The 26,237-nt window shown below is 39.1% G+C and overlaps 2 protein-coding genes across 2 annotated transcripts in view; both read right to left on the reverse strand.

The window, feature by feature from the left end:
* Window positions 1–6,345, reverse strand: part of NimA (Nimrod A) — a 32,118-nt gene extending 25,773 nt beyond the window's left edge. Inside the window, exon 1 of the mRNA XM_065223512.1 lies at window positions 5,813–6,345. Within this exon, the coding sequence (XP_065079584.1) occupies window positions 5,813–5,979 (167 nt within the window). The 5' untranslated portion in view covers window positions 5,980–6,345. The remainder of the gene's footprint in view (window positions 1–5,812) is intronic.
* A 667-nt stretch (window positions 6,346–7,012) lies between these two features.
* The window catches only part of Ance-3, a 379,862-nt gene continuing 360,637 nt past the window's right edge, over window positions 7,013–26,237 (reverse strand). Inside the window, exons 10-11 of the mRNA XM_065223479.1 lie at window positions 14,846–14,986; window positions 7,013–7,386 (exon numbers count right to left, since the gene is read on the reverse strand). Coding sequence (XP_065079551.1) covers window positions 7,062–7,386; window positions 14,846–14,986 — 466 coding nt within the window. The 3' untranslated portion in view covers window positions 7,013–7,061. The remainder of the gene's footprint in view (window positions 7,387–14,845; window positions 14,987–26,237) is intronic.

Genomic DNA, 26,237 nt, shown 5'->3' on the forward strand with positions numbered 1-26,237 from the left:
GAGTGACCCTCCCGATATTCTGATTGTTCTGGTATCAACAAACTATTATTATTTAAATACTCCAACAGCTGGCCTTTAACGAGTTCTAAAATTTTCTCTTTTTCTTTGATGGGACGAAACTCTTCGGCTTTAATCGTTCCAGAAACTTTTTGAATAGGGACCACTAAGGATTCCTTCCAAATTTTTGGCGCATGTCCAGTTTGTAATGATTCATTAATAAGGTCCAGCAAGATGTGGCCAATGACATGAAAGCAATCTTGAATAACTCCAGCATTAACATTACCTACTCCAGCCGATTTTCCTAATGAAAAACAAATAACTCTAAGTTCATCTACTGTAATTGGAATTCAAATTTACAACTACTATTATCTGGCCGTTTTATTTCGTCAGGTGCATTCTTGAGCGAATAGCTGAGGAATATTCCAAATTCCGTTATAGTGACAAAATTAGGTTATTGTGGCAAGAAATATAAATTATTCCAAGAGAATTGTAGAGTGGATACATTTTCTTGATTTTTGCAATCCTTATATGTTGAGGAAATTTCTGCATAGAAAAACTCAAGATTATTGTTAGACAATTTTTAAACGATCTTTGAGGAAATTCTAAGAATAGCTCCAAGTTAATTCCTAGATGAATTTGATTCTCATTTTCTGAGGATACATGTGAACGTATGCTGAGCAGAATTTCATGGAAATCCAGAAGAAAATTCGGTGGAATTTTTCAAATGAATTTAAAATTGAAATATGGAGAGAAGTTAAAGCTTTTTTTTCTAGAATGTTAAAAAATGCAAAGAGAATTCTAAGCTGAGTGATGCTCATTGGAATCGGTAGTAATAAATATGCACACTCAACAACAAAAAAAAAACGTTGTGAATATGGCCAGAGGAAGAGTGATCAGCACCAAAACAACAACAAAGAGTTATGTAACATTTTGAAATCTTTATTAAAATTTAGTAATTGTAAACCACAATCCATAACAATCCATGACATAGTTAGAACAGTCTGAGCAAGCAATTGCATATAAATTTATTGATTATTTTGTCAACAATGTTTCATTGATTAATCAATCCATTGAATTGGTCGATGAACCTGACGAAATAAAGCAGCCAGTTAATAGTAAGTTGTAGGGAGGGGAGGGAAGAAATTTCCGGTGAAAGTTTGAAGAGACCGGGATTTCGGCAGGAATTTCCAATGGCGCTCTGAAAAAATATCCTTAGAAGACAGCCGTCACTACTAAATGATTTCAGGAAGACTACTGGGGAAGTAAGAAGAAACTTCTAGAAGAAGTCAGAATAGTCTTCTGGGTAAAGTCTTAAGGAACTTCTGAGTGAAACATAATACAGTTTCCTTTTCCAGTGGTAGCATCATGGTTTGGGGCTGTTTTTCTTGGTATGGAGTAGGTCCCATTTTCAGTATTAATTCCATCATGACCAGATTTGAATACAAAGAAATCATGGAGGAGGTTATGCTCCCTTATGCAGAAGAGAACATGCCTCTTCTAAGTATGTAAAGAAATGGTTTTGTGCAAACAAAGTGTCGGTTATTTCATGGCCTAGCCAATCTCCTGACATAAACCCCATCGAAAATTTATGGAACGAGCTTAAAAGAAAGTTATCTGGTCAAGCATTTTCAAATAAGGATCAACTATGGACCACAGTTCAAAAAGAATGGTATGCTATACCAAAAGAAACTTGTCAGTGCTTGGTTGAGTAAATGTCAAGAAGATTGAACAAGATTTTACTTAACAATTAAGGGCACAGCGGTTACTAAACGTCATTAGTCTAATAAAATTTATACGATTATTTTCAAGCTTTCTATACTATAGTTGTATCACATAACATATGTGGAACTTCATTCAAAATAGCTGACTAAAAGTTGACCCCTTTTTTGTGTTGCCTCAGTGGTATAACTGGCATGGTTAACTGGCATCGATCTGTCAAAATAAAATTTTCGTGATATCTACACTGAGCGTTCAATGTCAAAAACATAAATAATGGCGTCTTTCGTAAATTTCTCGTATGTCAAAATCAATCCATGTAAGTCACCAATTTTATCGGATAGAAGGACTCTTTCTCTACACAATCATCATGGTGGTTTACTGGAGTGAGTTTTCATTTTCGATAAATTCACGCAAAAAGTAATTGTTTAAGTTTGCGGCATTGGCCATTACGAAAGAGCAGATAGGGGAAATTGATGTAATGTTGGCCTAAATGTCCCTAATTTGGGCAATCGACTAAATTTTCAATAGCGACCAAAATAACCATAGTACCGTCCCAATGTCACGTTCATCTAGATACAATTGATAAATAGCAGATTTTTAGCGATGGGCCCAAGCTTAGACCAATAGGCCAACATTAGAGCCATTTCCCCTATATGGTAGTATGCTCAGTAAGCAATGACGTTGACGGCGACTCTGCAGCTCTTTATTCCCGGTAAAGAGCATCCTTCCATAAGCATCTGACAATCTGTGCATGGAATCTAGCGAACTTTGTCACCATGGTACCAGCCAGCCGACGTCTTTTCACACACAGACTGATGTTTGTTTATGGGATTTTAATCATTGAAGCAAGGATTTACAGAGTGACCGAAAAGGCGACTTGTCAAAAGTCAAGATAATGTACAATGAGATGTAAACAATTGAGGCCCAGATAATTTGACGTCTATTTTGTTTGTCTGCTGTTTGAATGCTTGACGGAGTTTGACGTGTGGGTATTCTTTTTTCGACTAGCTCGACAGGGGGCTTTTCGGAGGTTTTTTTTAACTAGTAATTTCAGTCAGTCAGAAGCCAATAAAGAGCGTTGTTAATCAGTATTGCCTATTTACAGATGTAATATTTCTTCGGCTATTTGATCTAATTACATTGGATTGATTACGGAAATTATGTTAATTGAATGAAATTTAATGCAAATAACTCGAAGATTTGATGTTTACGTTGAATAGATGTAAAGCTACTATTTTGTCTGTGGTATGTTGAAATATTGTTAATTGTGCTTTTAGTGAGTCAACTTATGATTACATCACGAAACACCTGTTGATGCATATTAACGTTTACATTAAAAAAGGCATTTTTTTTTCTAAAAAAAAAACACAAACGAAACAACTTCCAATAGAACCAAACGATTGTTCCGTTTGTAAATAGTGCTTAGCTTTCATACACCTTGCTGTGAGTCCCACCCTAGGACCTTAGCCATATTGGTCGAAAAAAGTGTCTTGCCCTTTGCCGTTTCGATCAACCAGGGTCAACCTTACCACGGGTTTTGTTACAAAGTAATTGGAATAGTTCTTTGTGTTGGGATTTGAGAAGAAACCTTCAATTGACGGCAATTGAGAAACATAGGGAGTGTTGAAATCTGGGGTATTACAGGTATCGATAATCGCTCGATTTAGTTTATCACCCTGCTTGCAAAATTATTGCTAATGGAACGATGCAAGGTCAGCTCAAAACACACTATTACACTATCAAATGCTCTACTTTAAATTCGAATAAAATGAAGTTGAATGAACATAACCTAAAATTTAGTATTTATTTTGCCTACACATATTTTAATGACCAGCAATCACAACATTCTCTGCGTACGTACTACACAATTTATTTCTAAATGATATCAATCATCACACTAAATGACTATTGTAGGTGAAATGTCATAACAAGATAGCTTATGTAACGTAATATCAACTCTAGACTGAACTTGGCTTAATTTGCACCAACTTTCCTATGATCCGTTATATTTGAAACCATTTTTGTGCCATTTTGAAAAATGAATCGATTAAAAAGATCGATTCAAAATGATTGAAGATTTTCAAAAAAAAATGAATCGATTCACTAAGATTGATTCTTGCCTCAAGATCGCCCAATGCTCACATATCATATACATTTACATTATATATCATGTAAAGTTCTGACACATTTCATGCAATGTAGCAAATTTTGTATACAACAGTCCATCTTTGTAAACAACATTGTTTGCAAGTTGCTCGTTTGCGTAAAATGAACTACAAGTCTACGTGAATGAATGTTTACATCACAATTAAAATTCAGAATTTTTATCTGTGTAGTTCTAGAAAAGAACATTAGTACAAAGCAAGTGCACGTGATCGGGTGAATTGCATTCCAAAGTGTTTGCTTATCAGCATCCTTTTTCTCAGTTTTCATATAAGACAGATTAGAACTAGGGTTCCTTCCTCTTTTTCCCTTCCTTTTCAGAAAGTTAGTAATTTCACTATAACCACAGACAAACAGACGTAACATATTGAATATTTCTCACTGTAAAACATCGTCGCTAAAACATTACCGCCATCTGTTGAGTGCACTACCACAGAACGCTGAACAGATGGCGGTAGTGTGTAAACGTCAAACGCAAGGAAATCAACCATGCGTGCCAAAGGTGGCGGTACTACCAACTAAAATACTTTTTAATTGACCGTTAAATGCTTGTTCGATGCACAACTTGCGAGTGTTATGTCTGCTTGTCTGTGCTATAACCATAAGTCATATAGGACTAGGACAAGAGTTAGTGCTCATGTCCCGACCACTAGAGGAAAATGGTGCATCACTTAACCTTTTTAAACTAGATGCTCTCAACGACTGATCATTTGTAAATAACAATACAACGGAACGTACGGTACGAAATGTGCACGTGTCATCCATTTATTGGGTTCTGAAGCATTGTGTTCAAATCTTTGATTTAAACAGGCACGATGTTTTTGAATGATCTTGTCCTTTAAGGTTCAATTTACTTTGATGCATTTTTTAAAAATTCAAAAGCAGTTTTTCTCGACGCAGTATTTTAGATTGCAAAAAGCTTGCGTCATTTTGTGTAAAATATCAAAAGGAATCGAATAGTGTGAGCTTTTTGCAATCTGAAATAATGCATCGGAAAAAACTGCTTTGAAATTTTCCAAAAAGCATCAAAGTAAATTGAACCTTAAATGCTGCACAGCAGGCCTGGCCGTATGGTAAATCTATCATTTTCTCCGATGTTGGCTGTGTTGGTGTTAGATTAGATTAGATTTGATTAGATTAGATGAGATTAGATTAGATTAAGGGGCCGAAAATTCGTTTAATGTTGTACGAATCTTCCGGGAAAAACTATAAGAATCTTTTAGAAAAATCTGGAATAAACTTCTAGAAGATCTTGGTGGAAACTTCCAGAGGATTTCGAAAACAAATCCAGAGTAGCCAGCATAAGGGGATACCTGCAAATTTTCTAGGAGAAATCAAAATATTAAAATTATTGCCGATAAAAATAACGATTCTCGAGGACTCCCGGAACGAGTAATCAGCTGTCTTAGGTAGCCAAAAATGGCCGGTAAATGCAAACACTACTTATAAATTTATAATCATGTAGTAAACAAAGAAAAAGAGTTGGTAGGCGATCAACCGTAAAACAATTTTTAATGGAGCTTGAAATTTTCTAATAACTAAGTTAATATAAGATTTTTTAAGATTCTCTTGCTCATTATTGAAAGGAGAGGTAGGGGGTGGGGGTTCCGGTATTTTTTTGTTTTTGATTTCATTTGGTCTGCCATAAAAAATAACTGGCAGGTCTTGCTGTCTCTGGTCAGAAGCTTGTAACATACAATTGATTTACTAATTAAAAAAAAACTAAGGACACGGGATATACTACAATAGATCTAACTACTGGTTGCAGTGGCTTTATGTCCCTAACAGAGGAAAACAAAATAATGTTTAATCTTTGTTTTCTAATTCTTCCCAATTGGGATAAATGTGCAGCAATTCTACCTACGCCAGAGTGAAATACTGTAATTGTAATATGTAATTCAAACATATTTCCACCCAAAACCGATTTTACCTCTCATATCGAAAGCACACATGATCCTCCGGGCTTGCACAAGATCGATCAGCCAACAGAACAATTAAGCTCGCGATTGCCAATCGTTGCGGGGTCGTAAAAAAACTGGTCCCATGGCGGCTTCGACGAACACCACTGGAACACCAACCATCACGGATACTTATCATCGTTGGCACATTTCTTTTCTACGATCGAATCGCAATCCTGTTTTTCACTTGGGTCGGTTTCTTGGTTTCACAATTTCCCTGGCCCGGTTTTAAATAGAGCACTTATCCTAAAAACTTGGTAATCATTGGATCATAAATGTTAATCAATATCACATGTAATTAATTGAATTGTTATGCTCAAGTTGCGCAACACTTTTGATATCTAGTACATATTCGATTATGATCGTCGCCGTTCCCACAGACTACATACACCGAGTTTCACTTTCGAACAATCGCGCACCGTATCGTCGCTGGTGAAATCCGATCGCAAACTAACTGATATCCAACCAGACGCAACATAGCACAAAGGATTTCACCTAACGATCTAAGTAGAATGATACCGATACATACATTACACTTGATCTTCATCGTCAACGTCGGTGTTGTTGTTGTTGTTGTTGTTGCTAGAGGTCATTATCATGCGCTTGTGTAGTGTCGCATCTGGGCAGAGACGGACGACAACGCACGACTGCATCTCCCCGGTTCCTTCTCAATGTGGCAATGTTAGGGCCAGAGCATCAGCATTACAGTCAATCAAGATTGCACTTATGGGCATTACGAGACGTCAGCGCCGCATCACCACTGGACGAGATTGGAGTCGGTTTAAGCATCATCGGTCACACGAGCGACGACCGACACGACGCCGTGATAATATCAGGAAGTTGTGCGTACGAAAAAAGGAGATGTTCAATTTAAGGCTGAGTGGCGTGTTTTGTTTTTCGCCTGCCGTCTCGAGATTTACTTCGCTGGGATAAATTGAATCAGATTGGCGGTGATATACCTACAGAGGGAGGGAGACACAACTTGTCACGAGATATGATTTTATTAGATTTAATCCATATAGCTGCACATTTATATTCTTACTCATGGATTGCGTGATGGAGAGTGTGTTTCCTGACGAACGACAATGAACTCTGAAGATGTTGTTTCATTGTGATTTGAAATTAAGCATATATTTGGAAGAGGAGTTCTAATTCTACACGTAATGACTAAATGTACTCATCTGAAAATAAAATGCCACCATTTCACATTTCTCTGAACCGCTAAGCTAGCAGCCTCAACTGGTGCACGTTCGCTTGGACAAACATATACAATCCAATTACCAGTGCCACACTGAGCTGCAGCTGGACTCCAGCATTGTAGAAACCACCGTACACCTGTAGATTGGCCGTCTCAATACTGTGCTTGCAGTAGTCCCCGTCGTAGATCCAGCCAACGAACTCGTTCGTACGGAGATTCTCATTCCGCAGCCACTCCTCCAGTGGCCTAAAGTACTCCCGCAGTGCCGTCCCATCGAGCCGGCCTTCGCCAATTACCTCCTGAAGAACCTGCTGCCACGGTTGCGATGCACCTCGTTCCATCAGTTGTCTGCAGACCGAAAGAGAGACAGAATGAAATCGAAACGTTAGAAATGTGCTAAACCGATGAAACGCTGCAATAGATCATGTCAAAATTATTTCTTCGCGCGGTTATGAAATTTTCGCAACGCTCTGGACTGTCCACTGAAGTGTCGTCGTCGTCGTTGAAAGGTTGCGTAATGTCACGTTGAATACCCATCATGATGAGTAGCCTCGTGAAATGACGGTGAAGAAATGGGCTCTGCCGAGGGGTGGCCAAGAGGTTCTAAAGCTCCAAATTCCTATTCCTACAACTGACAGTCATTTTCACTTCAAGAGGCGGAAATCATCAATCAAAATTTGATTCGTTACTGCAATTAAGAATTCAAAGGATATGACCATCCCTCGCTTGATGGATGGTGCAATGGATTCAATTCGATGAGAATCAGTGCACCTCCAACCGTCCACCTGATGGCCAATGGCCAACAACCGCAGCAGTGGGAGTTTCAAGCGGAAAGCGGTAGACATTTGCGATCAATAGTAGTCATATTTTTCTTTCTTCACTGCAATTTTTCTGTCATGATGGTACTACAGGGCACTCTTCTCATTCGATTGCAATTGTGTCACCCCGTGCCATGGACTGTCATCGAATGGCGAATGGGTAAGGTGCATGCATGGTGCACTTATTTTTTTTGTCTTCTTTTAAACGGGTTGGATATGATTTGTATGCAGTGTATGGATTGCGACTTCTTTTATTTTGATTCCTAAAATGCAACTGGCGTCGGTGAATATGAATATGGCAGCCGTAGTAGAATGGATGCATTGTTGGGTTTAAAGAAGAGAGAGAGAGAGTACAAATGCTTTGTAGTGCCATATGAATTGGCCTCATTGAAATTTAAAAATATCCAGCCCTCTGCCTTTTTGTCTTTCTTGGCTAGTACGTTCCAGCTGGAGTTTTATGCCTGCCTCCAGGTAAGCGTTCTTTGAGCAATTCCATAGTTATTAAGTAGGGGAAATGGATGTAATGTCGGCCTAAATGCCCCTAATTTGGACCCATACATAAAGTAAGCAATCGACTAAATTTTCAATAGCGACCAAAAATATCCATTAGTACCGTCTCAATGACGCGTTTATCTAGATAAAATTAATAAATAGCTGATTTTTAGCGACCCTAATTGGGTAATTACCGCAATAGATCAAACTAATGGTCGAAGTGGATTTAAGTACCAACAGAGGAAAAAAGTAACTATTCTATTTATTCACAGTGGCAACCGGGCCGTACCTACACTCAAAAAAGTTCACACGTCTGATTGAAGTGTTTAAACACTTGATTTTTCATATGCACAATCACATTTATTTTAAGTGCATTCCACCATGGTTCAATGCATTCTACACGTTGGTTTCTAGTGTTTCAATCTTTGAAATGTTGATAATCTTTCTCTATCAATTCAAGTGTATTGCACATTGAATCACACTACTGTTCAAAACAGATGGATTTGAAGTGTTTTGAGTTTGCCTAGAGTTTGTGAGAAAATTCTGAACTACTGTTTACCAGCCAAAAGACCTTGACCTCCTGAACAACTTTGTCGCAGACAGTAGCTTTCTATGTGGTCAGGATCTCGAGATATATCATATGTGAGAAGTGTACATGTATACTAACGCCACGTGGTGAGAAAATTCTTAACTAACGTTTACCAGCCAAAAAGGCTTTAACCTCCTGAACAACTTTGTCGACGACAATAACTTTCTATCTGGTCATGCTCTCGAGATATATCACATGCGATAATTTCACATGTATTCTAGCGCTACGTAGTGAGAAAATTCTGAACTACTCTCCACCAGCAAAAAGTTGATGATCTCTAGAACAACTTTGCCCAAGGCAGTAACTTTCTATCTGGTCAGGATCTCGAGATTTTTTTTATGTTGTAACCAATTAAGTCAAATCCCACGCAGTACGGACACCGTTTACGCTGTTTCCTGTCACATTTTCTCTATTATCCGCATTTTGGGGGGTTAACTGTGATAAAAGTTTAGCTTGTTTAGTTAAATACAAGTTTACAAAATGGCAATGGAAAACTCACACTGTTGTACAAAGTACAACGCGCGAGTACTCGTGTTACAAAAGTTGGCGCGAGTAACGGAGGGTTAATTGGTTAGTTAACTTTTTGCACAGTTGCTTTGCCTGATCTAAATCTCAAACATACCGGATGTTTAGAAAAGAGTGAATTAGTGACAAGCAAATTAATACTTTCATTCCGACGAGTTTGAATTTTGCTTCCGTGATTGAAATTAACAAATTGTTTCTTGCAAATATGTGTTTGTGAGTATTTGAATTATTGGATCTGATAGTGAATTAAAAGTGGGAGCAGTTAGAGCTGATCGAAAACGAGGAACTGAAAAGGATAGTGGGTCAAGCGGGCCAACATCCGGAAGTTCATATTGATAATGCTGCAATGACTGTGCGTTTATTCCGATGCACTTCCCGAGGTCGGCATGGGAAAACTGCTTTTATCATCATCAGGATCAAGAAGATGGAGCTCCATTTGGGAGGCTTGCTAATTACAGATCATTCGGGTGATCCCTTTCCTTTTTATTTGTTTACATTATATTTCTATCAGTATTCATAAAAACTTTACCAAATTATGTCCCAGCACATAAATTGAAGAGCTCAGCTAGCTTGGTAGCTAACGCTTTTGCTTACTGAGTAGAAGGTCATAGGTTTACTCCCAAGCTCCTCCAAAATAATAAGGGCTGTTCATTAAAGAAAGTGGACACCTGTTTATCAATGGGTTAGGGTTAAAACGTAACGAAAAATTGTGAATTTTCGCTCAGTGTGTAAAAACATTGTTTATTTTGGCAACACACCTGAAAAATAAAAAAGTGAGAAATTTCGAACGATGGGTCGGATCAGCTTATCAACTCGCAGATTAATTCTGCACAAATGGTTATCCGAAAAGTTGTCATTTCGAGAATTGGCAAAAAGCGTGAAGTGCAGTAAATCTACAGTGTTCAAGATTGTTAAGAAGTTTGGAGAAACGTGTTCTCTTGAAGATTCACCGAAATCTCGGCGCAAAAAGGAGGCATCGGATCAGAAAAAGGAGCTGGCAGCAGTAAGCTTTTTGAAATCGCACAAACCGTGTTTCGTTCGTGACATTAGCGTCGGAACTGTGCAGAATATCAAAAAACGTAACAATATCAGAACCTTCAAGAAGCAAAAGGCACCCAAAAGGACGGATTCACAGAAAGCTTCTTCGAAAATACGTTCACAGAACTTATGACGTTCTCCTTCAAAAGCCAAACCGGTGCATTTTGATGGGCGACGAGACGCACGTCAAATTTGATACCAGTACACTTCCAGCCTCAATTGTTCAACGCTGAGCAGAGAACAGATGTGCCTGATGATGTGCGATACATGCGAACCGAAAAATTTGGAAAAAATGGTTTTGGTGTGGCAAGCCATTTACTCCGGTGGCTTGAAGAGTTCTTTGTATTTCACAACGGGCACAATCAATGATGAAAATTATAGAAAAGAATGCATCAAAAAACGGCTTCTACCCATCTACCGAAAGCATACGGATCCTCCATTGTTTTGGCCGGATCTGGCATCTGCTCACTATGCTTCTGCTATGTTGGAGATGCTCAAGAAGGAACAAGTTGATCTTGTCGAAAAATTCCAAAATCCCCCAAACTGACCTGAACTGCGTCCTATCCAAGGGGCTGGCAACCCTTTATCAATCCTATACGTTTGACAGTAGGCAACATCATGGGCCTTATTTAAATACGGTCCACCTGACGTATACATGGTGGAAAGGGACGGAAAACCGTGTTGTAAGCAGAAAGACAAAAGCAGATGATGGCATCAAAAACATGGCCGCCAGTTAGGCCCCTGGTCCTATCGAAAGAAAAGGTTGGAAATGCTTACATGAAGCTTTAGTGTGATAATTTATTAGCTGGGGAATGATCTTTAGAAGAGGGTTGGTGGATAGTTCCGTTAGAGTACGGCAGTATGAAAATTGAATAGAAGTTGAAAATGAGCGAAGGGACATACTTCAAGTCTTCGCGTACATCGTACGGGTTAGGCAAAAGATGTGCGTTTGTCTTCAAAAACTGTCGCATTAATGGCCCTTCGCTTATATTCAGCTTCTATTCAATTTTCATACTGCCGTATTCTAACGGAACTACCCACCTACCCTCTTCTAAAGATCATTCCCGAGCTAATAAATTATCACACTAAAGCTTCGTGTTAGCATTTCCAACCAACTCTGAAAATTGCTAAATTCGCGTATGAAGTAACATAAAAACACTTTGAATGTTATGAATTTGTTCGAAAATAAATATTTTCCTTTGAGAAACAGGTGTCTACTTTCATTAATGATCGCCTGCTGAAGCTAATCCTGACCCATCTCCTACCCAACTATCCAACTCCGTAGCATCGGTGGGTCTGTGGCATCGGTGAGTCGCTGGCTTTCCGTTAAGTAGATGTTGCATCAACAATATTCTTCCTTTCCCAGTGACGGAGAAGATGGGCATGGTCGGCATTGGTAATTGTCATGCTTTTCCTGCTCTGAATTCTGATTGGAGAGCTATTCACTCCCAAATAGTTTTCCAGAAAGTCGTCAGTATGTAATCTACGAATCACTCCGTTATAAACGCAACGCAACACAACACAAATCAATATTTTCATTCCGTTTCCCTTTATGATCACAGGCTCTCTTTAATGCCCTGGTGCAATTTCAGATCGCGACCAAATTCTTTCAAATTTTGCACAGCTGTTGGAGGCTTCAAGACAAATCTAAAGAGCCATAAAGAGTGAATATTGGTGACTCACCCTTATAAACGGCACTCCAAATAGGGCGGTATTACCCCAACAGGGCATATTTTTTTCAAAATCATGATTAACCACATATTATTGATCAACATATCGATAATCTCAGTGTTCACTCGGTTGTCGACAGAAGCAGGCCACTCTCGGTGTGTGTCACGCGATCGTCTGTTTACTTGGCAGCAACCATTTGTGTGGTCCTCCTCATTGTTCTTCATCAGCAGCGCTTTCGGTCGATGCGTCGTCGACTTTGGAAAGCAACCGTTTAGTTATGAGTGCTGACCACGTTTTGCGTCCATTGCTGCAATGGAAGCGCTCTGCCCCCCGTTGGCGATACTGCCATACAATGAAACCACTGCACAGTGGTGCCAAGGGTATTAAAACAGGTGCTTTTTATTTACGCTGAAATGGTTGATTAAAGGTATTAGGTGTCTTGGGAAAAATTTCTCGAGTTATAATACTCCTTCTTATGGTAAAATAAAATTAAAGGTTAATCCACCTATAAGAGAGATGCAATTTTTTTTTAATATAATGAGATACAAAATAATTGTGTTCAACAAGGCTGTATAAAACATTACTGTGAACGACTTTGTGGAAAATTATGACTTTCTAGCTCTTATAACTGATGAGATATAAAGGTTATTTTGTGGAGACATCATTAAAATCAGTTTTGTATCTGTAACTTTTTTTACAATATTTTTACATGTTTGGCATGTTTTACAAAGATGTTAGAAATATCAAATTACATATCTCTTTAGAAGATTGCAAATTTCTATCATTAATATTTGAAAAGTTATTTACATTTTTTGGTTGAAAATTACCCAAATTCCAATACCAATAACTTCTAAACGGGCAAAAATGAGCAGGCCATTATTTGGACAATTAAAAGTACAAGAAAATGCAATAAAATTATGAAGAAACCACGTGACCCTTAACCTAAAAGTTCAATGCAAGTTGCACTTGTCACTTTTCAGAATTTGAAATGGCGATTTTGTGAAACCACGGGACTGCTATCGAGTAGGTGTGTAAAGAGGCATACAAATGGATAACCAAGCAACCCGGGTTATTTCTAGAGAATACCAAAATGATTCGGGATCAAAACGTGGAATAACACATAGCCAATACGTCAATCTATCGATACAAAACAATATTGGAGGGGATGGCATCATGTATAAATCATATGAATACTTGGATAAATGTGTATTCAACTAATAACTCTTATACTATCATCAGGCTACGAAATTAACTGCGAGAGGTTCGAAAGCTACGGTATAGAAATGGCTAGTCGATCCATATCCATGGTACTATCTCCCCGTGTTTGATCATAAAGTGCTCATACACGGGGCGAAAGTGATTTCTTTGTTTCTAATACCCATTGGGCAACTATCTGAAATGGCCCAGGAAAGCAGAAACAAAGGTACCAAGCAATACAAAAACCACCACTCCAGAAAGTTTTCCAGAGAAGCCACCAATACAGATCTTCTTCACCGTCTTCTGGAATCCTCCGATCCGTTAATTTCCAACATGAGGGAACTACCGAAAAACAAAAGTAAGGTGTGCTCCGGGAATGCTCTGCAACTGTTGGCCATCACGGATGACAACGGCGAGAACAGTAATATCGACGAAGAGGAAACTCCAAATTTGTAGTCTTCTGAATTTGATATTTCTAACATCCTTGTAGAACATGCCAAACATGAGAAATATTGCAGAAAAAGTTACAGATACAAAACTGATTTTAACGATGTCTCCACAAAAAACCTTTATATCTCATCAGTTATAAGAGCTAGAAAGTTATAATCTTGAACAAAGTTGTTCACATTATGGTTCTCTACAGCCTTTCTGAACACAATTATTTTGTATTTCATCATATTAAAAAAAAAAAATTGCATCTCATTAATTAATCTTTAATTTTCTTTTACCATAAGAAGGAGTGTTGTAATTCGAGAAACTTTTCCCAAGACACCTAGTACCTTTAATCAACCATTTCAGCGTGAATAAAAAAGCGCGTGTTTTGATACCCTTGGCACCACTGTGCACTGGAAGCGGCTCCCGTTCTGATGGAGGAGGCTAATTGGATAGCGGAAGATAATGTCTTTGTTGTGTTGTAACTTTTGACTATAGTTTTAACATGTATTGTATAGTGAACAAGAATCGTCGGCTCTGTAAAGTTAATTCGATTGAGCCTTATCAAATAAAGAAATAAACAACAATATCGATAATCGCACAAGGATCCTAATAAATTATGAAAATGGCAATATTTTTTTGCAAAACAACAGTATTCTAATCTTTTAGTACCGTCAAAACCTTAAACTCGGCTGGTAAAAAATAACATTCAGCAGCACACAATAGATGCATGGGTATGTTTTGTTTATTTTCTTAGAATTGAACAGATCATTGTGCGTCCTGAAAAATGACCTGTGTTTATTTAGTTGCACTAAAACTGTTTTCTAGTAAAAAGTGATGGGGTGACGGGCTTACCCACAGTGACGGGCTTACCTGCACTTCCCCTACCGAAAATGTGTTAAAATGACTGTAAAACACAAATAAGTGCGACTGCAAAATTTTGATTACTGCTTCATGTTTAGTTACAAATCATCGTTGAGTTGTGATATCAAAATTCGACCAAAGAACCTTTCTCTATTTTAATGTCCACCAGAATCTAACTTACTTGAGGATATTCCCCGCCGCCGGTTGCCGATAGATGTCGCACTTGTGCAGTGGCTTGCTCGAATCGAGTGGATCATACTGACGCGAGGCCGTACACATTGCCCTGTGGATCTGGAACTGAAGTACGTTGGAGAAGAAGTACCTACAATGGAGAGAAAATGACACAATACATTAGTCACTTCGGCCCTCGCTGTACAAATGCAAATGTTTGCGCAATTGATCTTGAAAGTGGCCATACGAGGCCCTACTTTGGGTATGGAAATTTCTTAAACGACTTTGTTTTGCAGGATGATTTCTCAATTTGCAGGTTGTTCGCATTTGCTTCATCGTTTATTTTGCTTCACGCAGTCTGCATTTTCACACACTAGCTAGGTACCGCTGTCCAAAACGACGAATGAGTCGTCGCCAAAAACAACAATATGCGAAACAAATCGTTTTACTGCGGGGGTTTCGTAAAGAACATATGATGTATTTAAATTTGCTTGGAAGTTCAAATTGTGGCGAGAACATAACAAATGAATCGAGACGCTATGGTTGGTATATGTACAAATCAGCTTCAGCAGAGTGCACTAATTAAGCGCTAGGTTTTCGCCACCGCTCACTCTTTCGGGAGGTGCTAAGATGAAGTACTGCAGGGGCATGTGAAGTGCAGCAGACTCCGCACGCGTAGTTGAGGAGTGAGTGATTTGGAAAGAGCAGCAGCCACTTCGGACGAGCATAAATCAAAATGTAGCAGCAGCAGAAGTCGGAAAGCTTTACCTTGGGCAGGGTGTTTTGGCATACATTCGTGGTGCAGTTCAAGCGGTTAGTCGACGTAGGTAAACTAATCCGAAACATTGCCATACACTCAGGTAATGATAGGCTTTGCTACAGATTTTAATGTGTGTGCAATCGGTTAGACTGGAGCTAACTGACGGAATGCAGTGATTGATGGCTGATTGGGCGAAAGGTCTGTCTCTTGAGATCTTGAGGTGAATCGAGTGGTGCTGACGCTGATTTGGTGGTTCGAAACGCTTCCTGAATTTTTGCATGGCAGTCAGTAATTGTGGACTGGGATCGAACGACGTTGGCGCATATAATGTAGAGGGTGGCTATCTGCGCTTTGGATCAGGTGCTCATTAGGTAACGATTTATGGGTTTCGACTGGATTATGGGATCGAGTCGGAGGCCTATTGCCATTGGGGTGTTGAGTTACAATGTTTCTTAGTTGGAACAAAACAAAAATGCACGGTTAAGAGAAAGGAAAGTTCAACTATATTTCAAGATTCCTGAAATAGTTTACTATAGCATAAAATAGTGAGTGTTGATTTCACAATATTTTTAGGCACGTGCTTATAAAGCACACCATGCTGTGCATTAGCTTAAGCTAATGGGGATGCTTAAAGGATCAAGCTCCCTCTAGAATTATGTGAGTTTTCATGATCTACTCGCTTAAAAATTGTACAATGGGCCAGCAATGGAATCTAGCTGAACGTAATTAACAACTCCAAAACAAAACCTTTCTGAGACTTGGTGTCTTCAGAAATGTTTGTTATTATAATGCGGCCCATCTATCAACATAAACAGATGGTTCGAAACCCATCCGCATTTGAAGACCACGTGCTCTGGTGTTTCCTCGACATTTCCTCACTCTGGGATGACCACAGAGGGGTGGCCTTACGTGTCCGAACCGATGTAGGTACTGTCTGAAGCAACCCTTATTACATAAGGATTGCGTCAGGTGGAAGTTTACCTCTCCACGCTTTCTTTTCACCCAGTTCGAGAAAACGCCATGTCCGTACACACCAAATTTTGAGTTCAATTTCCAGCAAAATGAATTGCTGAAGTGTATCCAGCAAAAGCAAGTTTTGTTGTAAAATCAGTAATCTGTATTATTTTGCTAACTGTTCCAGTTAACAGAATTAAATGTCAAAATCAAGCTCGGTTCTATCGTTGGCTGCTGCGAGCTATGAGATAATTTTTCAGTCGATTGAATAATTTATAACTGCACACTATAAATATATCACTAGGAAATCAATAATGCTGCGGAAGTCATGAAGTATGCGTAAAATTCAAACTTTAAGCGATTTTGTACTAAGCCTCCTTTTTATATTTACAGTCAGGTGAAATTTCATCGGTAACGCATCAAAAGTGCATACAGATGCATCGATTTTCGGTATAAATGTGCGCAACCGAAATCCAGCACATAATGTACGAACATATTATCATATAATAAACTGTGTATTCTGATAAAAATGTGATTTCTTTAAAAAACAAACTGTTCTTCCAGCTAAACGATTGCTGGATAATAGGTACATTTTGCTGGTGTTTCAGTCAAGTGCTGTCAAATTAGCTCTGTCTCAATTTTCTGGCCGTTCAGCCAAAACTCGGCAAAATCCAGCAGAATGTTGCTGGATTCCAGCGAATAAAAATGGGTGTGCGCCGACAACAACATCACAGAAAAGTCAGGCATCATAAACAATCAGGTAATTTCTAACAAATTTTACCTATATTTTACTTATACTCGAATTAACCACCTTAAGTTACAGCTATCTATGAATCGACACATACCCCCCCCCCCCCCTCTCTATGGCAGCTAATACATTAATGTTGAGATGGGGTCTTGCCGATACGTTACCCTACCGGTGATGTTACTATTGGCTTGCCCTGTTTCACATTCGTGGATTACACAGAACTTATTTAACCTGCTGGCAAAGATGCTGTGATGCCACTTCCTGTCTACTGGTATAGCATGTACGGTGCATAAAAGTATCGGACGCCTGGCCCTTGACCCCCTTCTATACTACACAATCACGATCACAATTATTGCGAAATATTAGACCCGGGTTTTTTTTTTTATTTATTTCGTTATTAGGGTGACCATTGCCATTAAAAACTACAAGGGACTACAAGGGTTTGCAATGGTGACGTAGGACTACGTAGTCTTATATAATAATTCTTATTTGTTAATTGCAGCAGGAGCTTATGTTGTGTGTAGGAATAGGAATTTGAGCGGGGTTCTCTCTGTTTATACTCTTTAGTATGACGCGCTTGACATGGCCCGCACCGACTCACGAACAGCTACTGATTCCGATTAATAGTTGTGCGGCTTCTTCTTTCTTCTGTGGATGATCTTGTGGGCTGCAGCTCGCTGCTTGCAGGCAGCCTTTCGTTGTGAACTGGAGAACACCACCACTCACCACGCGGTGATTGAATAAACACCGTTTGGTGAGACCGGAAGGAATTCAACTTGGAAATCTGTGTTAGGGATATCGCTTTTCGCAGGCAATCGGTGATAATTTGTAGGTAATTTTATCACCGATTATCAATTTATCATCGGACCGGACAATCCCATATTCTTCGGTTCAATGATAGGGCACTCGCAAGAGTCTCGGCCCGTTTGCTGCTGGATAGAGGTTAAACTGGTGTTTGCGACAGGTTGAAAGGCCGCAGAATATCAATGTCCATCCAGCTAAAGCTCCTCCTAGTTTTTCTCGTAAAACTCCTTCTATCAAAAAGTTGGTAAATCAGCCTTTAGAAGAAATACGCTTAAGTCTTTTTTCGGCGAATTTATGATCCTGTTTCACAGCATGGTTCTTCTCTATGCCTCATCAGATGAATTAGTACTTTTATCTATTTTCTCTATTGCGCTAAATTAAACTAGTTGAAATAAGAAAAGATGTCGGTTATGCGCTCCAATAATTGAAAATTCAATAAATATCTAATATAATAGCTGGAAAAATCTTTACGATCAATCGTTAATCGAATAATTGAACTTTTTCACTATCCCTAATAGTGTGATCTCATGTTTTTTTTTTGGTGGTCCTTCGAAAATGTCGAACAGCAGAATTGCAACCAGCAACTGTAACCCAAGAATCAAAAGCGGTGCGATGCGATGCTAGTTTTCATTGCTATGACGACGATTGTATTGAGGGGCTTAGAACCAGAGGGGTGAAAGTCAATTCTCTTCATCGATTTCGTCTTTTGATGATCATATGGCTTCAATATTTTGCTATGCTCTCCATCATTCAGAAAAACAAACGTATCAATGAATGTGTTTGCCGTCGAGTTATTAACGAAACAGAAAGTCGATGAAGAGAATCGATCAAAATCACTTGCACCTCTGCTTCTAAGTTTGGTTACAAGATTGCAACACTTGAGAGCATTTTGTGTGGTCGTTGGGGGCGTGTGGTTCTGAATATGACGATCAGTGTTCAAAATGTTACGCAATTGCATCCTCCCTATTTGCACACGCCCAAAGATCGGACGCGAATGCCACTTCGACTAGTTTCGTCTGATAACGACTCTTTGATGACAGTGTTTATTACCACTTAACTTTTCGTTACCTTTCCTTTGATATTTTGATCTTTAAAATCAGCTCAGTACTTCAAAAGTTATGAGTTTTTGAAAAATTCCATTTTTGAAAAAAAAAATGGTTCTTATGACCACCTTAACTTGGAAATGGTCACCCAAATACGGAACAAAAATACCAATTTTAACGAAATTATGAGAACCCCAGTATCGTTTTGCTATGGAATGGCTGATCTATTAAAAGAAGATTTCAAAAATGTTCATTTTGTAACCGAAATAAAACCGTTGGGGTAAAATGGGCACCCTCTCGGGGTGATATGAACGCCCTTGAAAACAACCGGTAAGAATATTCTGTGCTCTTGAGTCTTTATGAAGTTTCAACAATGAACAGTTTAAGCATAAAGAGATTTAAAGGAAACCATTATTTTCTGTAGAATAAATGAATTTTAAGAAGTACTGCCTATTTAAGACTGGATTTCTTCAGTCTTGTAACTGACTGATTTTTTACTAAATCAAAAGCTACAAAACGTGATTTCATATGAAACAGTGATATTTATAAAAAGAATAATAAACTGAGGCAAATAGACCTAAGAATTTCATAAGTCTCGACTTATGAACAACATACATGAATTTCATAAGCGTGACTTATGAATGATTGTCGGGTAAGATGAGGTAGCTATTATACGCCTTTAACCATTTCATTTTCCTAAGCGTTGAAAGACGAGTGGTAAACACACGGGCCCCTAACCTCAACGTCCATTTTCCGGTTCCAGTCTGCTCCGATTTATTATTTTTTTGTCAGCATTATTTTTATAAGGCAAATCAATGAAATTCATACTCATTTCTTATGGCTAAAATTCATAAGTGTTTCTTATGGAATTCTCACGTTCTTTTTGCCTGCGTGTACAAAATTGAAAAAATAAGCAAAGTGGCATTCTTATTGCCCCGAATGGACTTAAGTAATATTTTGTTCAGAATTTGTTTTATGTTTACTGATAACTAGAAAAACATCGTGTCATATAAGAAACCAGTGACCATTTATATAGTCGCTGAAGGAATATTAACGATAAGCTATAAGAAGCTACTAATACACCTGATTTTCTTAATCAGAAATCTTATAAAAGGTTTGAAATTTTGAGCTAGCCTAACATTTTTTAAATATTCGCCCTAGAGAAAAATATTTTTTCAGACTAAAATTAAATGGATAGTTCAAGTATTAAGGGGGTAGTCCACTCTGGCGGCATGAAAAATATGTCATTTTCACGATTTTTTTTTGAGGGTAAATAACGATCAATTCAAAAAAGGAATGCATTGTTTTGTCAATTGAAATGTCCTCTTTAATTGAGATTTTTTTTTGGCGCGATTGGATGTCTCCTGTAGCCGCTGCATCAGGTTCCCCAGGAGACCTCCCGTCTGAGTCGTTGCGGGGCGGGACGTCTGGCGGTCACACCACTGGAGCTGCAACAACGAATTTTTTTGTGGTTATTCTCTGATAGATGACCAGTCTTGTACGTAGCCGTTTTTGATTTGGTTGAAAAATAAAAATTTGGCGACGTTTTGAAAAAACAGTCCGTTTTTGTACCCTAAAATTGGAGATAAAAGCTGCACCAAAAATCCATTTTTGATTCTTTTGAAAATCGGCTACGTACAAGACTAGAAAAAAAAGTACTTAACTCGAAAATTCAATCGCCGTTTAAATCGAATGAGCCGTTTCTAAAATACAGCGCCTGCCAATTTTAAAAACAACGTTTAGAGATAATCGCGGCAGCAGTTGGAACTACTAAGACACGCCGTTTCGCCGGTAACGGGCGGGTACTCCGAGCGCTCACCTGAGCGCGCTTGGAGCGTCTGGACACGAGTCCACTAATCGGCCTATAACTTTGGAACGATGTCACTTGCGGACTTTCGGTCAAGTCTATGTCAAAGTAGACATTCCAAAGTATTTTTTAAGCTAAAAAAATTTTTTTTTTTAAATTTCCAGAGTGGACTACCCCTTTAAGCCTCTACAGATTTTTTGGGTGGCCATATTGTCCCATTGGTGAAATTGCCCCACTTTCCCCTACTCAAGCGTTCCAACTGAACAATCGGCATTACCCCACCGAGTAGCAAATGGGAATCAATAACAATGAAAATAACATAAAAATATGTAGGAATCAGTGATGTAAATCAAGCGAGCATGATCCGATTTCCAGTTTGTCGTGAACTGTACAGATCATGATCTGTACAAACTACGACCAACAATTGATCATTTTGTCAAGCTTCTGCATTCATGTTCCATCAGATGTCACAGCTGTTGTTTGCGGTGACATCTATCGGAAACTACACACAATCTGTTTTCCTATAATTGTTCACAGAGGACACTGCAGTGCAAAACATGTCTGGTACCTCTATATATGCATTTAGATTATTATTCGAAGTCCCTCCTTTTTTACACATTCTGCACACAAAATAGCTCACCCCTCACAGAATTTCCCGCCGAATTTTATGTATGGGGCGGGGCATAAAGTATCTTTTGCGCAGAATATGTAAAAAAGGAGGGACTTCAAATGTTAAAGCAAATGCATATATAGAGGTACCAGACATGTTTTGTAGTGTCAGGTACTCTATTTTGTAATCTGTGAAAGAGAAATCACAAATCGAGTGTCAACAAAATACATGACATGTTGAGAGATTGAGCTCGTGAGAGAGAATTTCTCTCTCAAATTTGATTTTTTTTGGCTCTCTGGGGACTGGTAGTAAAGCGGGTAAAATTGTATGGGGAAAAATCATTTTTAATTAATTGTAGCTTGATTAACTATAATTTCCGGGAAAAACTGAACGACAAAGTCCCTAATAAATTTCTTTAGGTTGTCGTTCACTTTTTTCACCTGAATTCGCACCGAAAGCGAATTATTCCCACTTTTCTCAATTTCTATGTGGGGATTTTTATCACTTCCTACCAGGGGAACAGCGCCATCTCTGTGGTAAATGGTCGAACAAAATGATTAATTAGTCCTCTTCCACCTTGAAAATACGTTTTTGCATAGGCAACTCACAGATTACAAATACATTGTTAGACTGAGTTAAGCTCAGCGAAGTGAGTTACCCTTTTCGCTCATTATATCCCTCCACAAATCGCAACTTGTTCTTATTTCACGAGACGAGAGTGAGTGTCTCTCTGTGAGTAGCATTCTTCGGCAGTTTGGGGTTACAGAGCAATAGCGGATTTGTTTATTCCCAGTTTGGAACCAGTTCCAATCCAGTGCAAACCCGAACTTTTTGTCAATGCGAAAGTCGACCCGTGCCAGGTTATAAAAACAAACGATCAAACTGACGTTTGCTAGAAAACAAGCAGACCCTAACTTGATACCCAATCCAGGTTGGAACTGGATAATAAACAAATTCGCTATAAGCCAGCATCAGCAGATAGGGGATGACCATCGGTAGGGGAGAACAGTCCATAATGGACCCCTGGGGTAAAATGGCCCCGTGAGGTTTTTCGTTGCTTTCCCATTACTAATTCTGAAAATATCATGTGCCAGAATGTTAGTTCAAGCACTGAACTAGCAATGCTGATTGTTAAATTAACGAATTGACAATCGGAAAGCTATGAAAAACAGCGCATGGCCATTTTACCCCAGGGGTGCGTTTTGAACCATCCTATACCCTAACTTTTAACATGAAGGCTGAAACGTTCTCGCTCATTTCGCCGAGACCATGGCGTCCCATGACACGCTCATAGTCCGTGTTGTCGGAGCCGATCTTCGCATTGAAGTCGCCAGTGTAGATCTTGATGTCACTATTTGGAACCTTATCCATGACGGCATTCAGTTGACTGTAAAAATTCTCCTTGTCCTGTAGCTCGGCAGCATCGGTTGGCGCATAACATTGCATTATGGTAAGGTTACGAACCCGTGTTCTAAATCTGGCAACGATTATCCTCTCATTAACAGACTCCCACTTGATGGCATCACTGGTAGGAATATTTTTCAACTGAACTAAACTCCTACCTACCCAACACGGAATAAAAAGCATCTCAAGCAAAGTTGCATGATGAATTCAAATAATGAGATGAGGTGAAATAAGCTACACCGGTACATTGTTAATGTTCTGTCAAAGCCTTGTTAAAAAAACAACTCTTTTCACGTGCTATTACTTTTCTTTACAAACAATACATAAATCAGCTACTTTGCAGAAACAAGTCAATGTTTATAATTCCAATCACGAGTCCACAATTACTGTGTGGATGCAATAAATCTATTTCTTTTGTATACTTGCTCGCAAAGCATTCTTTGGATCTCCTCTCAATTGGTTTTCAACATCTTCATAATGCAATCATTCAAAAGGCATCTCTAGAGGATCGATTCCGACAAACAGCAGCTCAGCAGCATCGATTTACAGTCTACTCAATATTTTGCAAACTTAATCACAATGGCTATTTGTTCACATGCGACCTTGATGGCACCGGGAGCCACCGCCACCACCGTCACGACTGACCAAGATCTTCCCGTCGAATCAACCCTAGAGCAGGTTTGATTTACAGCGCCCCGACGAACAATCGAGAGCAACTTAAAATTGAAATTGAAAGTGAAAGAAATGTAAAACAACGAGCAGCGGGACCTTGAAACACAATCCCGCAGGGCCGTCGAAAGGCGAAATGATGGAAAACCGCAAAACAAAGCAAAAGGTCCACCTGACGAAATTTTGCTATCTTACGAACGGCCACGGACGCCCTGGTTCGTTTCTACTCTTCCTTGACATAATCAGCGGAACATAAAACCAAAATGAACCAGTTTTCGTACAATCAATACCAAGTGTTATTTAATTATGTCAGTCTACCAACCCAAAATGAGGCAGCAATAAAAATCGTGTATCGCTGAAGAGGCGAGACTTGGGTGCCCAAACCCCACGGCCCGGTGGATTTAATGTGCGAAAATCATAAATCTTATCCAAGACAGGTCGTCGGGCCTCAGATGATAAGCGCCATTTGACACTTTGTTGAGTGGAGGCTTGAAAATTTAAATTAATGTTGCTTGTTTTTTTTTAATTTGTTTTGGATTGTAAGGTATTTATCATGTGAATGATGATCATTCAATTCGATCAGTAGTAGGGGTTTCATCCGGTAATATCAAATGAAATTTGAAGCATAGCAGACCCAATTGACCAGATCCAATCGATCTTCTTCTTCTTCGCATTTCAAGCTTATTGCATATCGCATATTAGCTTATTGCGTGCTCTCAACTTAGTGTTCTAGATGTACTTCCACAGTTATTAATTGAGAGCTTTCGATGCCTGTACTATTTTGCATTGGTATAATTGTGTGGCAAGTCCAATCATACTTCTATGCCCAGGGAAGTCGAGAAATTTTCCAACCCGAAAAATTCCTAGACCGGACCGGGAATCGAACCCAGCCACCTCCAGCATGGTCTTGCTTTGTAGCTGCGCCTTTACCGACTGAGCTAAGGGAGGCCCCATGATCCAATTGATACACACTTAGAAATCACTAATTTTACACGTAACGGAATCCATCTTTGACATAAAAGATGAGACGTAAACAAACATGTCATGTAATTTTAAGTGCTCCGAGACTGAAAAGTGTGTTGCTCGATGAAAAGTACGTTTGATTGAGCTATATTTCGCGTCGGTTATGACTCAAATTTATGTCAAAATTGACACTCGTATACGTCACTCTCAGAGCACCTAAATTTACATGATTTTTTCCAAGTGTGTAGCTTACTTTATATATCAGTCCCACTCACTTCCAACCTCATTTGAGTGTTTAAGTGTTTAAGCTTTTATTTTAAAATAAAAATACGAACAGTTGCAAAACTACCCCCATATCAGTAGCAGTGTGAAGATAACCACACGCTTAGAAAAAATCATGTAAATTTAGGTGCTTTGAGAGTGACTTATACGAGCGTCAATTTTGACATAAATTTGAGTCATAACAAACGTGAAATTCAGCTTAATCAAACGTACTTTTCGTCGAGCAACGAACTTTTCAGTCTCGGAGCACTTAATATTACATGACATGTTTGTTTACGTCTCATATTTTATGTCAAAGATGGTTTCCGTCACGTGTAAAATTAGTTATTTCTAAGTGTGTATTTAAGTTATAAGATTTTATCATAGTAGCAAATTCATCTAATGAACTCAGTCATCAAATCGGTAATCTCGTAACTCCCTTGGGGTAAAATGCGGTTTTTCATACCTTTCCCATTTCAGCATTTTGGACTGTTTCCCCCTACCGACCAACGACTTCACCGATGCTCGTGAAATGACACTTTCGTGATTGTCAGCAACACGTGCCTCCATTCTTATTCCAGTTCCGATCTCGATGCTGTAATGATTTCACTTCGCGATTGCATAAGCTTTGTCCACAGAAATGTCGTTCTTCTCAATGTCGTCGTCGTCGTCGTCGGTCGTCGTGATCGGTATCTTGCCAGATGACTTCTTTTAGATTTTTATGTGTTTACAATGTGCCACGCTGAATTGAATGCAGCCCCGGAGTGATGCTTCTCGCAAGCTGGTGGCATTTTACGATTCATTGGGCCACTTCCATGGAGAGCTCCGAAGTTCAAGAGTGGTTTGTTCATCGGGTAATTGAGAGCAAAACAAGGTGTACTGTTTATGGCAATAACAGCGCAAACACCTCTTTTCCGCTGGACTTGATGCGTATCTTCGTTGCGAAATAGTTAATTAAGGTGTTGAGCAAACTGCTGGCAGAGTAGTACTTTTGCCAAAATAAGAGATGATTTATGAACGGGTCGGAAACATTGGAGCTCCGTTAATTATGTTCTAAACTGACGACTCGGTGCGATTGCTGAAATCCAAAAGTGGGTCATTCAAGCATTGAAATTGAAAGTCAACTGCCTTGCATCCAATAATGTGCTACGAGTTTATGAGACGAACATCGAGACGAGATTGCAACTTATAGTTATGCGGATGCACTTGCATTCCTTTGCCGAACGGAAATGCATGTAGCAGGGGCGAAGGCGCAACATCGGTGAATTCGAGTAGCAGGTGATTGACGACGATCGGTAGAGTCTATAGTGGAAGCCCTAGAACCACGGTGCTGTCGGTGCAATCCGTCATGCGTAAGTTGTCTCCTTGGTCACGCGGTT

This window comes from Ochlerotatus camptorhynchus, unplaced genomic scaffold (genome assembly GCF_037179485.1).
Source record: "Ochlerotatus camptorhynchus isolate MF236.1 unplaced genomic scaffold, CSIRO-AGI_Acam_v1.1 ptg000017l, whole genome shotgun sequence".
In the NCBI taxonomy this organism is placed as follows: Eukaryota; Metazoa; Arthropoda; class Insecta; order Diptera; family Culicidae; genus Ochlerotatus; species Ochlerotatus camptorhynchus.